Genomic DNA, 15,696 nt, shown 5'->3' with positions numbered 1-15,696 from the left:
GCTGACATATATAATAAGAGTGTGTTCGACTGCAATTAGGTTGTTAAGAGTGATTATGAAGACATTGTTACGCATTAATTACGTTATATATATATATATATATACACGGGGAGAGTTTCAGCGCAAATATAGAAATACAACATGTGCTGTTTGTAGTAAAAGTATGTATTATTTGTTCATAATTATAGTGTATTGTATAAGAGTATATCATGCGTTAAAATCAATTATTGCATGCGTCATGTGTCAGTTTGTTGTACAGTGTTTGTATTATATTAATATAAATTATGTGTTACTAATAATAATACTATGTGATGTTGGTAATAAGTTGTATTATTCAGTACAATACTAAATTTTTAAATTCAACATTCTCGTTATATATATAGTTTGAAATATTTGATACTAATAATAATAATAAGAAGAAGAAGAATAGTAGTACTTCCTTTCATTCGTCCACAAATTAATGTTTTATTTTTCTATTTGGGACGTTCAACAACTATTATCCTATTTTCTTTTTTAAACACAAATTTTACATTTTTACCATTCATTTATTTATTACTTTTAATCTCTACCATACAATTAAGGGCAAATTTGTCAATTTATAACAAAAAGATAATCACCTAAAAAACGTGCAAATATACTTTAGGACAACAGAAATTTGACGAAGGAAATATCAAATAGTTTATAAAAATTTGAGGTATAAAACTTAAGGGATATGTTTCTTTCGCCCAAAATCTCAGGTTTTTACTATTTTGACTCTTCGTTTTCCGAAAAAAATATTTTTTTTTTCTTTCACAAAACATTCCATCGTACATTAGTTTAATATCAAACTCAAACCAATTTTTTTTCAAACCCATATAAAGAAACATAGCCAAGGTATATTATAAAAGAAAAAAAGTACTAAAATTGAATCTATGTATTATATCCACAAGAGTATATGAACAATAAGATTTGTAGAAAAGTAACTAATAATATCTCAATAAATAATAATCCAAGACATCTCATTTCATATGAAATGGTTCGATGAATATTTTTTTTTATGTGATGTATAAAAAATTATATAAATATTTTTTTAAAAATATATGTGTTTATATTTTTTGATAAAACAAACAAACCAACAATATCGGGATGATGACATATATCTATTTATCCAAAGCACAAAATATAAATTTAAGTTTAACAAAATCTCAAATTCAAATTTAGACTTACTTTTTAAAACTCCGGTTGATAATGGGATTTTGCTCGATATTTATTTTGAGTAAATTTATTAATCAAAACTGTTGGGATATGAAGCCTGATTATATCCTAAAATCTAGGGATATGATTTGGATATTATATTTTAGATTTTAGAGATATGATTTGGATATTATTGTCAAAGGCTTAGGCTATAAATATCCATGTATTCTTACTTTAACATGTGCCTGCGTACTTTACAGTAAAATTCCTGGCTTGGCAGCGCCCCAAGACGTAGATCATCGTGATCAAACTGAGTTACCAAATCTTGTGTTCTTTTGTCTTTGTTATCTCATCTTGATTTCCTGGAATTTCCGTAACAAGTGGTATCAGAGCCTAGTTCGTTGATAGGGTGGATTGAGAGGAATCGGACGTTGGATCGTTGTGGGAATCCCTTGTGACCTGCGGAGGTGCTTTGTGTCGAAAGTCTCCTGGCGGTGTTGGGTCAGTCCCGACTGGTAGGTCAGGCAGCGAGTCCCTTTGTGATAGTCGGTGCAAGGTTGGTAGGGAAGGATAAGGGTTTCGGCAAACGCAGCGGAATATCCGATGTGCTCTCATATCAAGTGAACCTTAGGTTTGTTTGTGGGAGTCAAGATGGGTGATCGTCATGTTGTCAAGGTATTCGATGGTATGAACTTCGATTTCTAAAATATGCATATAGAAGATTACATGAATGGTAAAGATCTAGATGCGGTATTGAAGGAGAAATCCGAAGACATGGATGAAGCCGAATACAAGAAGATCAACAGGAAGACGATGAGTGCAGTTCGACTAACCCTTTGGGAGAATGTCTCGACTGAATTTAGATTTGAGGCAAAAGGAAATGGTGAAGATCAAGAATAAGGACAAGGAAGATGCAAGTCATGTGGTATATTGGAACTGCAAGGGGCACTTGAAACGACAGTGCAGGGCGCCGGAGAAGGATCAGGGTTCAGCAAACGCAACGGAGGAGATATTCGATGCGTTGATTCTGAGCGTCAGCAGTCCAATTGAGTCATGGATTTTGGTCGAACGTCATTCCACTCATGCGGTGATTCGAGAATCATGGAATCCTATACCACAGGTAATTTTGGTGTTGTCTATCTTGGAGATGATGAGACACTGAAAATTGTAGGTAAAGGAATGATTCGAATCAGAACACCGAATGGTGGGGAGTGGAGATTGGATGAGGTATGTTGAAGTGGAAGATGAAATCAGTCTTCAAGTGGGAGATTGTTGGGATATGAAGCCTGATTATATCCTAAAATCTAGGGATATGATTTGGATATTATATTTTAGATTTTAGAGATATGATTTGGATATTATTGTCAAAGGCTTAGGCTATAAATATCCATGTACTTTATAGTAAAATTCCTAGTTTGGCAGCGCCCCCAGACGTAGATCATCGTGATCAAACTGGGTTACCAAATCTTGTGTTCTTTTGTCTTTGTTATCTCATCTTGATTTCCTGGAATTTCCGTAACAAAAACATATAAATCGGGTAAAATCCACTTAAAACTCCTTTTATTTCTATTTTTTTGAAAAAAAAAAAAATACTTTCATCTATATTACATATATTTTTTATTGCGATATAAAATTTAAAATATTTAAATATATATTCTATTTGTTTTAATTATATATATTAAATTTATTTTAAAACTATTAATATTATTAATTATATAAAAATTAATAAAATAATATCATAATTCATTATTATTAACTTAAACATCATTTCTTCTAATACTATATCACTAATGAAAATATTTAATTATATTGGGAGCGAGAAAATAATAATTAATACTCCCTTCGTCCCACAACAAAGTATTCATTTTTTTATTTTAATCCGTCTCATAACAAAGTATCCATTTCCCTTTTTAGTAACCGTACTATCTACCTAACATTACAAATACCCTTACAACTTACAATATATTACACAAATGTCATTATCTTTATATCACACATACTAATAAGGTTAGTCTAGTCATTTCAACTTTATTACTACTATATCCCAATATAATACTAATATTTCTAAAACTACGTGCAAAAAACAAATTGATATTTAGCTCCCGAGCGGAGAAAATATAGTTGTCAATCGAGTTAGTCATTCATAAATAATTAATATTTAATTTTTTTATATATAAGAATTGAACATTTACAAATTAAATAAAAAAAGTTATTAATAAATGAAGCTCTCCTGTATAAATTGATAAATATTTAATAAAAATAAATTCCTCCGTCATTCAAATTTATATATATATTTTTTTTGTCATCGAAAAATATTCTTATTTTTTTTAAGTAAAAAATTATTCTACTTTTGTACTATTTTTTATTATAAAAAAATTAATATTTATTACTCATTTTTATTAAAATTCATCTCCATGTCCGATCAAATAAGAGGCAGCAATAATTATTTAGAGTATATTAATTAATTTATGTGTATATTTATATTTGTTTGACACGCATTGATAGTTCTGACTGTGAAAAGATTTATTTTATGGCATTTATTGCAATTTTGGCTGAAAAATTTATTATAGTCTTTTCAACAATCATTTCAAATAAAGAAACTATTGGAATTTTTTAAAAGTGACTTTAAATAATACCTAAAATATTAAATATCACTTTCAATAAATTAGGAAAAAGATATCACAGATTCAAACAAAATTAAGTCATTTCATTGGTCCACATCATATGTCACACCAACAATATCGATAGTCCCGCCACAGAAGATTTTTTTTTTTTTTTTTAACGTCCCAGAAAAAATTATTTTTTTATTTTTGGTAATTTTATCAATTTTAAATACTCCCTTCGTCCCGAAATTAAGTATTCATTTGCTTTTTGCACGTAATTTTAAAAATATTAGTATTATATTGATATATAGTAGGAATAAAATGAAAATGACTAAAATAACCTTATTAGTATGTGTGATATAAAGGTAATGACATTTGTGTAATATATTGTAAGTTGTAAGGGTATTTGTAATGTTAGGTAGATAGTACAGTTACTGAAAAAGAAAATGGATACTTTGTTAGGAAATGGACTAAAATGAAAAAATAGATACTTTGTTATGGGACGGAGGGAGAATATTTAACAAATATAAATCAATTTAATTAAATTTCTAACATCTTATACGTAGGACCACTCAAAACCCCTCTATTTCTATCTCTTTCCTCGATTAACATATTTTTTTTTATCTATTTTAAAACTCTTTATTTTTTATAAAACTAATTTATAGTAATGATTATTATATAAAATTTTATCATTAAAAAAATGATATCCATATTGCATATATTTTGTCGAGATATAATCATAAAAAATTTTAAAATACCAACAATAGTATTCATATAAAAAATAATAAACTAATATCATAACTTATTATTATTAACTTACTAATCGACACTATCTAAAAAACTGCGTATCTAATAAAAGAGTTCATCCCTCGCGGGATGGAGGGAGTATTAATTTATCCAATTATTATCTATTTATTTATATATATATATATATTTTTAATGACGTAAAACCCGCAGCCGCTATTCAAAAATGCACACTGAATATCTATTTATTTATGTATTTATTTTTGATATCGTGGTTAGCTCTGGATATACTTCGATCGAAAATGACAGTTTACAAATTAGGCTGGACAAGTGTCTATATAAATTCAAGAATATTATGTTTTATTTCTTTTATATTTTTAAAAGAATGTGTCTTTTTAGATAGAAAAATTATACTAATATAAAAAGTGCTTTCTTCGTCATTTCAATTTATACTTTTTTATTTTGTCACAAAAAAAAAATATTTTTGTTTTTTAAATAAAAAATTATTATATATTTTACTTTTTTCTACTATAAAATAAGAAAGTAATAATTATTATATATTTTTATTAAAACTCGTATCCAATCAAATAAGTACAAATTTGCATACGGATAGAGTAATATTTTATGTTAAATTGTTAATTTTTTAAAATAAATAAAATATATATTATATATATTGTGTTAATGTATATGAGTATTGTATTTTTAAAAAACATTTTTTGAAAATCATTACACTTTTAAAAATAAATGAACAAACCAATATTTGATATCTTGTCAACTGAATATATTTATTTTGTAATTTTAGTTCATTTTTTTATCAATATTATAAAATAATTGAAGTATATTATAGAAAGTTTATTGAGAATATATTGAGTAAAATATCTTTAAAAATTTATGAATAAATGGTAAAATAAAATAGAAATATATTTTGGAAGTTAAGTAAAATATAAAATTATTTTATTATTACATTATAATCATATATTTATCATTTTAATTTAATTTTTTATTTAATATTATTTTATATAATATATATAGAAAAACAAACCAAAAAAAGAGTAGATGTAAGTAAATAAATAGAATTTTTTGAAAAATCTAAAACATATCAAATTAAAAAATAGTGGGAATTTTTTTTTCCCAAACATTTCAAATTTGATTAATTAGACTTGATATTAAAAAAAAAATCATAAAATATCATATGAAATATTATTTTAATATTAAATTTAAATTAAAAATTTTCGAACAAAATTAAAAGAAATACACATAGCATATTAAGTAATATTTCCTCCGTCCCACATAATTTGTCTCTATTTTCTATTTTCATCCGTCACACGTAACTTGTCCTTTCTATTTCTGAAAATTTAATTTGTACTTTAATCGCATTTTAAATTTTAAATTTTAAATTTTATAATTTTTTTAATTTTAATTAAACTATTTACTTATTTTAGTCTTACTTTATAATTATTTTTACTAAATAATAATTATTTTTACTAATACACTTTTTAATCACTTATTAATTATATTTTACCTAAATTTTCGTGTCATCTATATTACATGAGACGAAAGAAGTAATAATAATACTAATAATAATGGACACGTGTCGTCCAGAGAACACAGTGGCAGTCCAATTCCAATAATGTCTCTGAGCTTAATATTATTCTCACTTTTCCCTTTTTCAAAAAGGTTAAATTAGTCTTTTTGACTTTCTTGACAAAATGAGATACAAATCTTTACAATTATTATTACTATTATTATTATATCATATGATGTTTTCATATTGAAAAAATAATAATAATTAATTTATTCACTTAATATTTTATAATGTAACAAATTTTATAAATAATATTTTTTAAAAAATATAAATATATACGTACATTAATATAAAATATACTCCTTCCGTCCAAACAATAAGTATATATTTATTTTTGGCGCAGATTTTAAAAAATAATAGTATTTTAATTATAGTTGGTAGGTAAAAGTAGTGTAATAATATTTTTGTTCTTACTTTTTGGTATAAAAGTAATGATGTGATGTAAAGTATGGGTATTTATGAAAAAAAAAATGGGGTATTTAATGAAATAATTACTTTGTAATTGAACGTTCCAAAATAGAAATATATATATTTTGTAGCTGAACGGAGAGAGTATTATTTATTTATAAAAAGTCAATCATTCATCTCAAAATATTACTCCCTTCATCATCCAAATCTATACTCCCTTTATAATATCATACATGATATAAATCCACTTAAAAAAAAAAATATTTATATTTCTCCGTAATAAATAAATATTTTTATATATATTTAAAACTTTTAATTTTTATAAAAATTAATTTATGGAATTATAAATAAATATATATTATTTATTTATACTATATCAAATTTTATTTACTATCAAATAATATTTATATTACTCTTTCCGTCCCATAACAAACTACCAATTTTTCCATTTTAGTCCATCTCATAATAAAGTATCCATTTTCTTTTTTAGTAACTGTACTATCTACCTAACATTACAAATACCCTTACAACTTACAATATATTACACAAATGCTATTAGTTTTATATCACACATACTAATAAGGTTATTTTAGTCATTTCTATTTTATTCTTACTATATTATAATATAATACTAATATTTCTAAAACTACGTGCAAAGAGCAAATTGATATTTCTTTATGAAACGGAGGGAGTATATATATTTTAATATTTTTAAAATATATAAATATGTATTTTAAATTTCTTTTAAATTATATAACATATTGAGTCCTATTTTAAAATTATTAATAATATCACTCACATAAAAATAATAATATCATAATTTACTATTATTAATTAATTAATTAATTATTATTATTATTTTTAAATATTGTATCTCAAATCAAAGAAAGAAGGAAGAAATTTTATTTTATGTAATCTTGCAATTTAATGCTATAAGTGATGACTTTGTCAATTATTTAAATCATAAATAGAAATACACAATAATTGAGGATATGATTGTATTCATGTATGTATGTATGTATACACACAAGCTTTATTTTGTTATATATATATATAATCCCAAAAGGTCGAATCAAATTTCAATTATTGAAATGAGTAAACAAAGTTTTTTTTTTTTAAAAAAAATATATATATTTCAAATACAAATTATTATTATAACTAATTTATTCTATGCAATTTCTAATAAAAAAAAGTATTATTTAAATTAAAATATAAATTTCAAATCAAAATCAGACAAATCTAAATAATCGAATACTTTAATATATATCATAATTTCAAATTTTCAATATTAAATGGATCGAAAACACAATTAAAAAATATACTGATTTAATAAATTTGCTTTCCATTCTTAATTAATATTTTATATTATGATTCCCAACAAATATATATTATTTTTTCGTAAAATATTATTTAAATTAAAGTTTGAATAACAATAAACTAAAAAACAATTAAGTTATGTTTTATTTATTTGTTTTTATTTTTATATTTGCAATTCAACCTAGTTTTTCTTTAGTTTGTATTTTTGTTTAATTTTTTATTTATTTTAAAATTGCTTTAAATTATTTTAATATATTCTTTTATGATAAAAAAAAATAAAATTTATTATAGTCATTATTGCCTAACCTTGTAAAAAGTTCAAATGCTATAGGAATAATTTGATTTTGAATTTTGGTTAGAACATTGGTTAGACATGGCCTTGTTTTTTTACCCAAAATTTTTTAACACATTTTTGGAAAAAAGATTAATATACCGCGAATATTTATTATTTTTATATTACTTAAATAATTCTCATGTTTTACGTAAAAAAAAATATTCTTTTAAACTAAAACAGAAAACAAACACTCCCCATATTTTTTTCGAAAAAATAAAAGCAAAATAAAAATAGAATTATCTCTATTCGTTAAAATTATGATAATTTTATTTTGTTATTCATTAAACTTATGCATTATTGGTATATTTGTTTCACTTCGACCCAAACTCAAACCATTATATACGCCCCAAACCCTACTCGATACGACCCGATTTGATTTGATAACAAAATCTCACTCCAATTGTGTTTCATTAAATATGCTAATTTCCTCTCTTTTGTTCTTTCGCGCGTCAAATCTCCTTCACCTGTATAAATCACATTATGCTAATTATGTGTAGCACGCAAGATCCGGAGACGTTGAAAATTTGAACATATGACCAGTTGCGGACCTGCAGACTTATTAAGAGGCAAGGGTGCCCACCCCAACCCCATTTTTATCCTATTTTATTAAATCTTTTTATTTTTAAAAGAATAATATATATATAATCTATAGAAAATATTTAAAATAAATAAAAAAATAATAAAAACATCAAAGTGTTCGATTTGTTTTTAATAAGAAACTGGATTAGTTTATTTTTATTTAAAATATAATATATCAATATTTACTAATAAAAAGATTGTTTTTTTCTATTTGGACTATATTTGATGCAATAATTAATATTTAATATTAATATGTAAAAAATAAATATAAATTTATTAAGTGGATGATAGTAGTATTATTTTACAAATAAAAAATTTATTTGTATAAAAATTTTGCGCCTCCCCTCCCCTCTGTTAATATTCTAGTTCTGCCACTGCATATGACCTCATGGTCACAAGATTATCCCCACACTTGTGATACTTCGGAGTTGGGCCGGTGGTAGGTCAACTCTCGTATGTGAATAAGCTGTTGTTAGGACATCTTATATTGGATAAAGATTAAACAGATTGAATAGACCATTATGTCAATAATGGACACAATTTTTTTTTCGAAAGTCCTATTGAAAATTTTTTAAATATAATGTGTTTGTTCGTGTAAATAAGCGCATTGAAATAATTTGTGTTGACTTATGAGGCCAGTCTACAATCCTGATACACTCAACTTTGTGTGGCTTGCATGTTAGAATATTACAACATTACCGAGCCAATTCTTACGGGACATAATTTTTTTTAGTAAGGGAAGAGTAGAAAAAGCTATTGGAAGGTTTGTGAGAGAACACCTTCGTGCTTGCGATGTTTGCCTTTGTCCCGCCTTTTGTTCTTCATTGAATCTATTTCGACCCAGTTTTGCGGGTTCTTTTGATGTTTTTGATCCAAAATATTATTAATTTTTTAACTAAATTACAAATATATCATTTCAAATACAATTAATTTATACATAAAGTCAAACGGCAAACATGTCAAAATGTATTACACTTATATTAACTAATTAAATATTATTATTTCTTAATCTACTATTAAAAAAAACCCCAAAAGACTCATTTGAAGTGGGACGAAAGGAGTATAAAATTATTTATTGAATTATAAAATTAAATATAGCATTGACAACACATTATATAGAAATAATCTGTATATGATATAAGGGTAAACAACGCATTATTTATGTTAACATAATACAAATACATTACATAACATATATTCATATAGCATATCTATACATATGAACTGACATCATGTAATATAATTTCATACAGCTTTGGTTAATTGATTTCTATTTTATTTTTGAAATGCGTTGTATCAAAATTGGACTCTGTCAAGTGAATTCAATCAAGCAGAATCGAGGATTTCGAAATCAAACTTTTTTTTTATTATTCGAACCCACAAACGACTTATGAAATCGCAGTGTTGGTTGATTATTTGATTCAATCAATACATATTTATATAAAAAAAAATAATAAAATAGCAAATATTTAACAACACATGTTGATACTATATCACATATTTTGATAGCTTATTATATAATTCTATATGGAAAATATATTTTGATTTCATTACAATAAGCAAATTACATAGCTCAGTAGAATATATAATTCATACAGAAAACCTTAATACAAATACAATACATATTTTGTTATTCTAACAAAATTTTAATTAATGATCCAATTTAAAAATAAAACAAAATTCTAAAATTTTGTGAACTATATATATTTTTTAAAAAATAAAAATATAATAAACAAAACAAGAATAAACCTTATATTCTATAGGGAGTAGTATATAAACAACTATGGGACATACTTTATCCATAATAATAATAATAATATTATTATTAAATAAAATTGCTTGAACGCTTCTGTAAGGACTGTTCTAAATCCAAAATGTGAACGAGGGGCAAAATGGTCTTTTCATAGGTGGGCTGCATTTGGTCAAATTCGAAGAACGAAAAGAGACGCCATTAACAAACCTGCTTCAGTTGCTTAAACCTCACGTTTCTTCTTCCAATCCATACTTCTCTTCTCACCCATTATTTATTGCCCCCTCTCATCCTCCTCCTCTTTTCTTCCCAAATTCCTCTCCCCTCTCCCCGTTTAGCAGTTCCTCATCACCCCTGAATCTCGAAATCGGTTGGAAATTTTTATTAATTTTTTATTGTTTGGCGAAGGATTTCGAACTGAATCGAACTTCGAAGCCGATGGGAAGCAATTCCGCCGCCGGAGGCCAGATGGAGCTTCCGCCGGGATTCCGATTCCATCCGACGGACGAGGAGTTGATCACTCATTACCTCGCGAACAAAGCGATCGACAGCGGTTTCTCTGCCGTCGCCATTGGAGAGGTGGATATGAACAGAGTTGAGCCCTGGGAATTGCCCTGTACGTCTCTCTGACTTCCGTAACTATCAATTACTCACTGAATTTCATAATTTACCGTAACAATAACATCTCGGATTTTGATTCCTTTTGAACTTTTGAATTCTGAATTCGCTGTATGAGCTGATTGTGTGTTCGATTGTTTCACAATTTTCTGTAACAATAATACCTCGGATTTTGAATTTTTTGGACTCTCGAATTCTGAATTCGCTGTATGACCTGATTGTGTGTGTTCGATTGTTTCACAATTTTCTGTGACAATAATACCTCGGATTTTGATTTTTTTGAACTCCGAATTCTGAATTCGCTGTATGAGCTGATCGTGTGTTTGATTGCTTCACAACTTTCCATAACAATAACATCTCGGATTTTGAAATTTTTGGAAATCCGAATTCTGAATTTGCTGTATGAGCTGATCGTGTGTTTGATTGCTTCACTACTTTCCATAACAATAACATCTCGGATTTTGAACTTTTGAATTCCAAATTCTGAATTTGCTGTATGAGCTGATCGTGTCTTCAACTGTTTCACAACTTATCGTAACAATAACATCTCAGATTTTGAATTTTGAGTTCCGATGAGCTGATTGTGTGTTTGATTGTTACTATCGAAGGGAAAGCGAAGCACGGCGAGAAGGAGTGGTACTTTTTCTGCTTGAATGATAAGAAATATCCGACGGGGCTTAGAACGAACAGAGCAACGCCGTCGGGGTACTGGAAAGCCACCGGAAAAGATAAGGAAATTTTCCGGGGAAGAGTCCTCGTAGGGATGAAGAAAACTCTGGTTTTCTACATGGGTAGAGCTCCAAAAGGTGAAAAATCAAATTGGGTTTGCCATGAATACAGATTGGAGGCCAAATTCTCCCCTGATAATCATCAATCCAGGGTAATTCATTTGTTTTTTCCTTTTTCCGTTGAATATGATTATGATTTTTGCTCTGATTCGAAGTTTTTGATCGATGATTTCGGCTTATTTTCATCTTTACATATTATTCTTGCGTCGAATGTTTTGAGGAACACTCACATAATACACATCTATTTATCCGTATCTCGTCTCTCTATGTGTGTATGTATATGTTACGTTTTTATGTGGTAATTCGAAGTTTTAGGAGCATGATTTAGGCTTGTTTTTGGCTTGATTTAGGCTTAATATCAACCTTAGGGTATGAAAATTACAGTTGTCGATAGCATTGGCCTCGATTTTCATGTATTTTGATTTAGTTTGGTGCTGAATATATGTCTTACTTTTTTTCTTTTTTTTTTTTTTAATTTTAATTCGAAGTTTTCCGAGAGTTTTTATATACTAATGTTAACGATTATTTTTGCTGTAATTCAAAGTTTTCGGAAGTTTTTACTTTAGATGTAAATAATTTTTGTTGTAATTCGAAATTTTCGAAAGCTTTTATATAGTTGTTAGTGATTGTAATTTTGTGTTGAAAACATACATTATGATTTCTTTATCGAAATCAGAACTTTTCAAGCATAGACTTCGAATGATTCATATTTTTTAAAAATTGACATACGTGCATTCAGCGATATACACGAGAGAAAGATGTCTTACGTATCGATATTTTCAAACTACGACACGATTTTGATATTCTTAAGGTTGAAATAATCGAAACTCCATTTCCTTTTTCAGAACGATTGGGTGATCAGTCGGGTATTTCACAAGACAGCCGGAGGTAAGAAAGTGCATATTTCCGGGCTAACAAAGAAACCCGACCTGGCATCGAAGCTTCCTCCGTTGACGGACCCGTCTTCGTCGGAGGCTGCTTCGAGCCACGTGCACTGCTTCTCCAATGCCAAGATTGAAGACGGCGACGGCGATGATTTCGCCGCCGCCTGCCTCGGCAACCCCCTGGACCCTTTGGTCCCAGGCCCTGGATTCCCATTCCAGGCTGGGTTCGGGTTCCAAGATGGGTCGATTCTCCGGAGCCTTCTGACGGGCTATGTCCCGGACCTGAGCCAGGGGCTCGGGTCTCGGGACACGGAGAATTCGTCGATCGGGAAAGAGGGTTTGGAAGAAGGAGGGGTTGGGAATCAAGATCAAGATTTGGATTGCATTTGGAGTTATTGAAAAATTTGATCAATTGAGAGGGAAAGATTAACAAAAAAATATATATTTAAAATTTAAAAGTGTGATTAGTATTGTTAATTGTGATTAACATGATAATTATGGTGTGTGTATGTATGTGTATATATATATATATTTGTGCGTATGTGTTAACTATTAAGGGGGTGCGATGAAAATGGGAAATTGTTGGTTGTATAAAAGAGTAAATTATGTATTTGACTTTGAATTAGAATTAGGTTTTCTCGTTTGGATGGATTTTTGAAAAGTATTTTTGAATTTTGTTTTTCTTTTTAAATAAAAATAAATATACGTTTGTCCGCCACATGAAGTCTATCTGGCGGACGCATATGCTATGGCGCGCTAAGCGAAATTTTTTTTATGCAAATTCTAGTTATAGAATTAAAATAATAAAAAAATTGATTACGAAACTTAAAAAAATTATTTATTTATTTATATAAAAAGAATATATTGTACTAAATATTGAATTTTTTATTAAAAATTAGAATATATATTATAAACAAAATAGAATCATGTAAATAATAATAGTAGTAATAAATTTGATTAGACAACCAAATATATATTTGATTACTCCGTGTTTTCAACATAGGAATCTAACTAATTTTGTTTATTTATTTATTCAATTTAGTGTTTATTAAGCATCATTGGGATGTGGAAAATGTGATTTGGGGAATTTATATGTGGATAAGTATGAATTTATTTTTTTTAGTTCAACCACATTTTATAGGGTACGTAGTAATGTGACAATATTCCATAATTCAATAATTACAAAATTCATGACATATTCAGCTTTAACTGACAGTCCAAAATATTTAAAAATAGCTAAATTAAAAGGAATTAGATTAAAGTTACCATTGTTTATTTTTAAGTTTTTTATTCTATACGTAATAATAATTTTTTAAAAAGATTTATTTTTAATTATAAAATATTATAGTATATCATTAATATACAAATTTTTATTATATAAAACAAAAATAAGTATTCATTCGTAAAATTTATAAAAACAAATTATTCGTCTTTTTTTTATTAATTTGAAACAAAAAAAAAATATTTTATTCGTCCTATTTTAATTACCACAATTTTCATTTTTATCCGTCTTATAACAATGGACATCTTTCAAAATATAAATTTTATCAAGTCAAAATATACTTAACAAGTATAAATCAATTTAATTAACAACATAACATATAATGTCATACATAAGGTAGAACTCATTTAAAATTTCACATCTTTTATAAAATTAATTTATCTTAATTATAAATAAATAAATATATTTTTTATTTAATTATATTATAAAAATCTTATTATTTACAAAATTATATTCATATTACATATATTTTTATTGCGATTATATTTTTAAAATATTTTAATACATATTATAAATTACAGATATATTATTTTAAAATTATTAATATTATTAATTACATAAAAAAAATATTTAAATATATATTCTAAAGTTTTTAATATTATTAATTTAATTTTTAATTAAATATTATTACTTTAAATATAGTATTACTAATAAAGTATGTCGATTGTGCCGAAATTGGAGAAAGTCATATATATACTCCATTAATTTACCTGACAATTAAAAGATTAACATAATTATCTAATATCAATAAAATATTATTCTCTTCGTTTCAATACAAAAGTTCTATTTACCATTTTTGTCTGTTTCAAAATAATAGTCTGATTTTCATAAATAATTATATTACTATAAAATTAACCTTATTTTTTCATTATTATTACACAATTATCATTACTTTTTACACTAATATATTCACAAGCGCAAAAAAGTCTTTTATCCGTACTTATTATCCACTACCAATATAATACTCCCTTCGTCTCATATCTATATATCTATTTGCTTTTTGTACGAAGTTTTAGAAATATCAGTATTATATTGGGATAAAGTAGAAATAAATGTAAAAAAACTAAATTAACCCTATTAGTATTAGATGATATAAATGTAATGACATTTGTGTAATATATTGTAAACTGAAAAGGTATTTGTAATGTTAGTAGAAAGTACAATTACTAAAAAGAAAAAAAAAATATTTTGTTATGAGACGGACCAAAATAAAAAAATAGAAAAATTATTAAAGAACGTAAGAAGTTTCATTATTTTTTAAATATCATACCAAACACAATCCATACTATAATTCTGAACGTTATTATAACAAACGTTCTAAGGAGGGTAAAGAAGTAATTTCAGTGGTAAGGCAGTATAGTTTGACTGTGACGGGGTGAATGGGATGAGAGTTAGTTATGGCGCCGTCCGATGGTCGACACGTCAGCAGGTGGGGCCCACACAGGATGGCTGTTTGGCTGCTGATTGGACACGAGCTTGCGTGTTTCATCATGCTATCGTCACTTCAATGGGACCTACTTACTAACGAACATCAATTTTATGGCCTCTAGCACGTCGCCACGTGGCTCTGACTACATTGGGCCATATTTGTCTGCTGACGTGGGCTGTGGCCGGCGCTTGGGTTCATCAGC

At 26.8% G+C, this 15,696-nt stretch overlaps 1 protein-coding gene across 1 annotated transcript; it reads left to right on the top strand.

Annotated features, from left to right (window-relative positions):
* The first annotated feature begins 10,752 nt into the window (after positions 1–10,752).
* LOC127240825 (NAC domain-containing protein 79-like) lies at positions 10,753–13,444 on the top strand. Its single transcript, XM_051259640.1, has 3 exons — positions 10,753–11,109; positions 11,720–11,991; positions 12,745–13,444. Exons 1-3 carry the CDS (start codon positions 10,932–10,934, stop codon positions 13,180–13,182), a joined length of 888 nt encoding a protein of 295 aa, XP_051115597.1. The 5' UTR covers positions 10,753–10,931; the 3' UTR covers positions 13,183–13,444.
* Positions 13,445–15,696: the final 2,252 nt, after the last annotated feature.

The sequence above is a fragment of the Andrographis paniculata genome, unplaced genomic scaffold (genome assembly GCF_009805555.1).
Source record: "Andrographis paniculata isolate CXL003 unplaced genomic scaffold, ASM980555v1 Contig80END, whole genome shotgun sequence".
Classification (NCBI taxonomy): domain Eukaryota; kingdom Viridiplantae; phylum Streptophyta; class Magnoliopsida; order Lamiales; family Acanthaceae; genus Andrographis; species Andrographis paniculata.
This window is presented reverse-complemented; position numbering and strand designations above follow the sequence as displayed.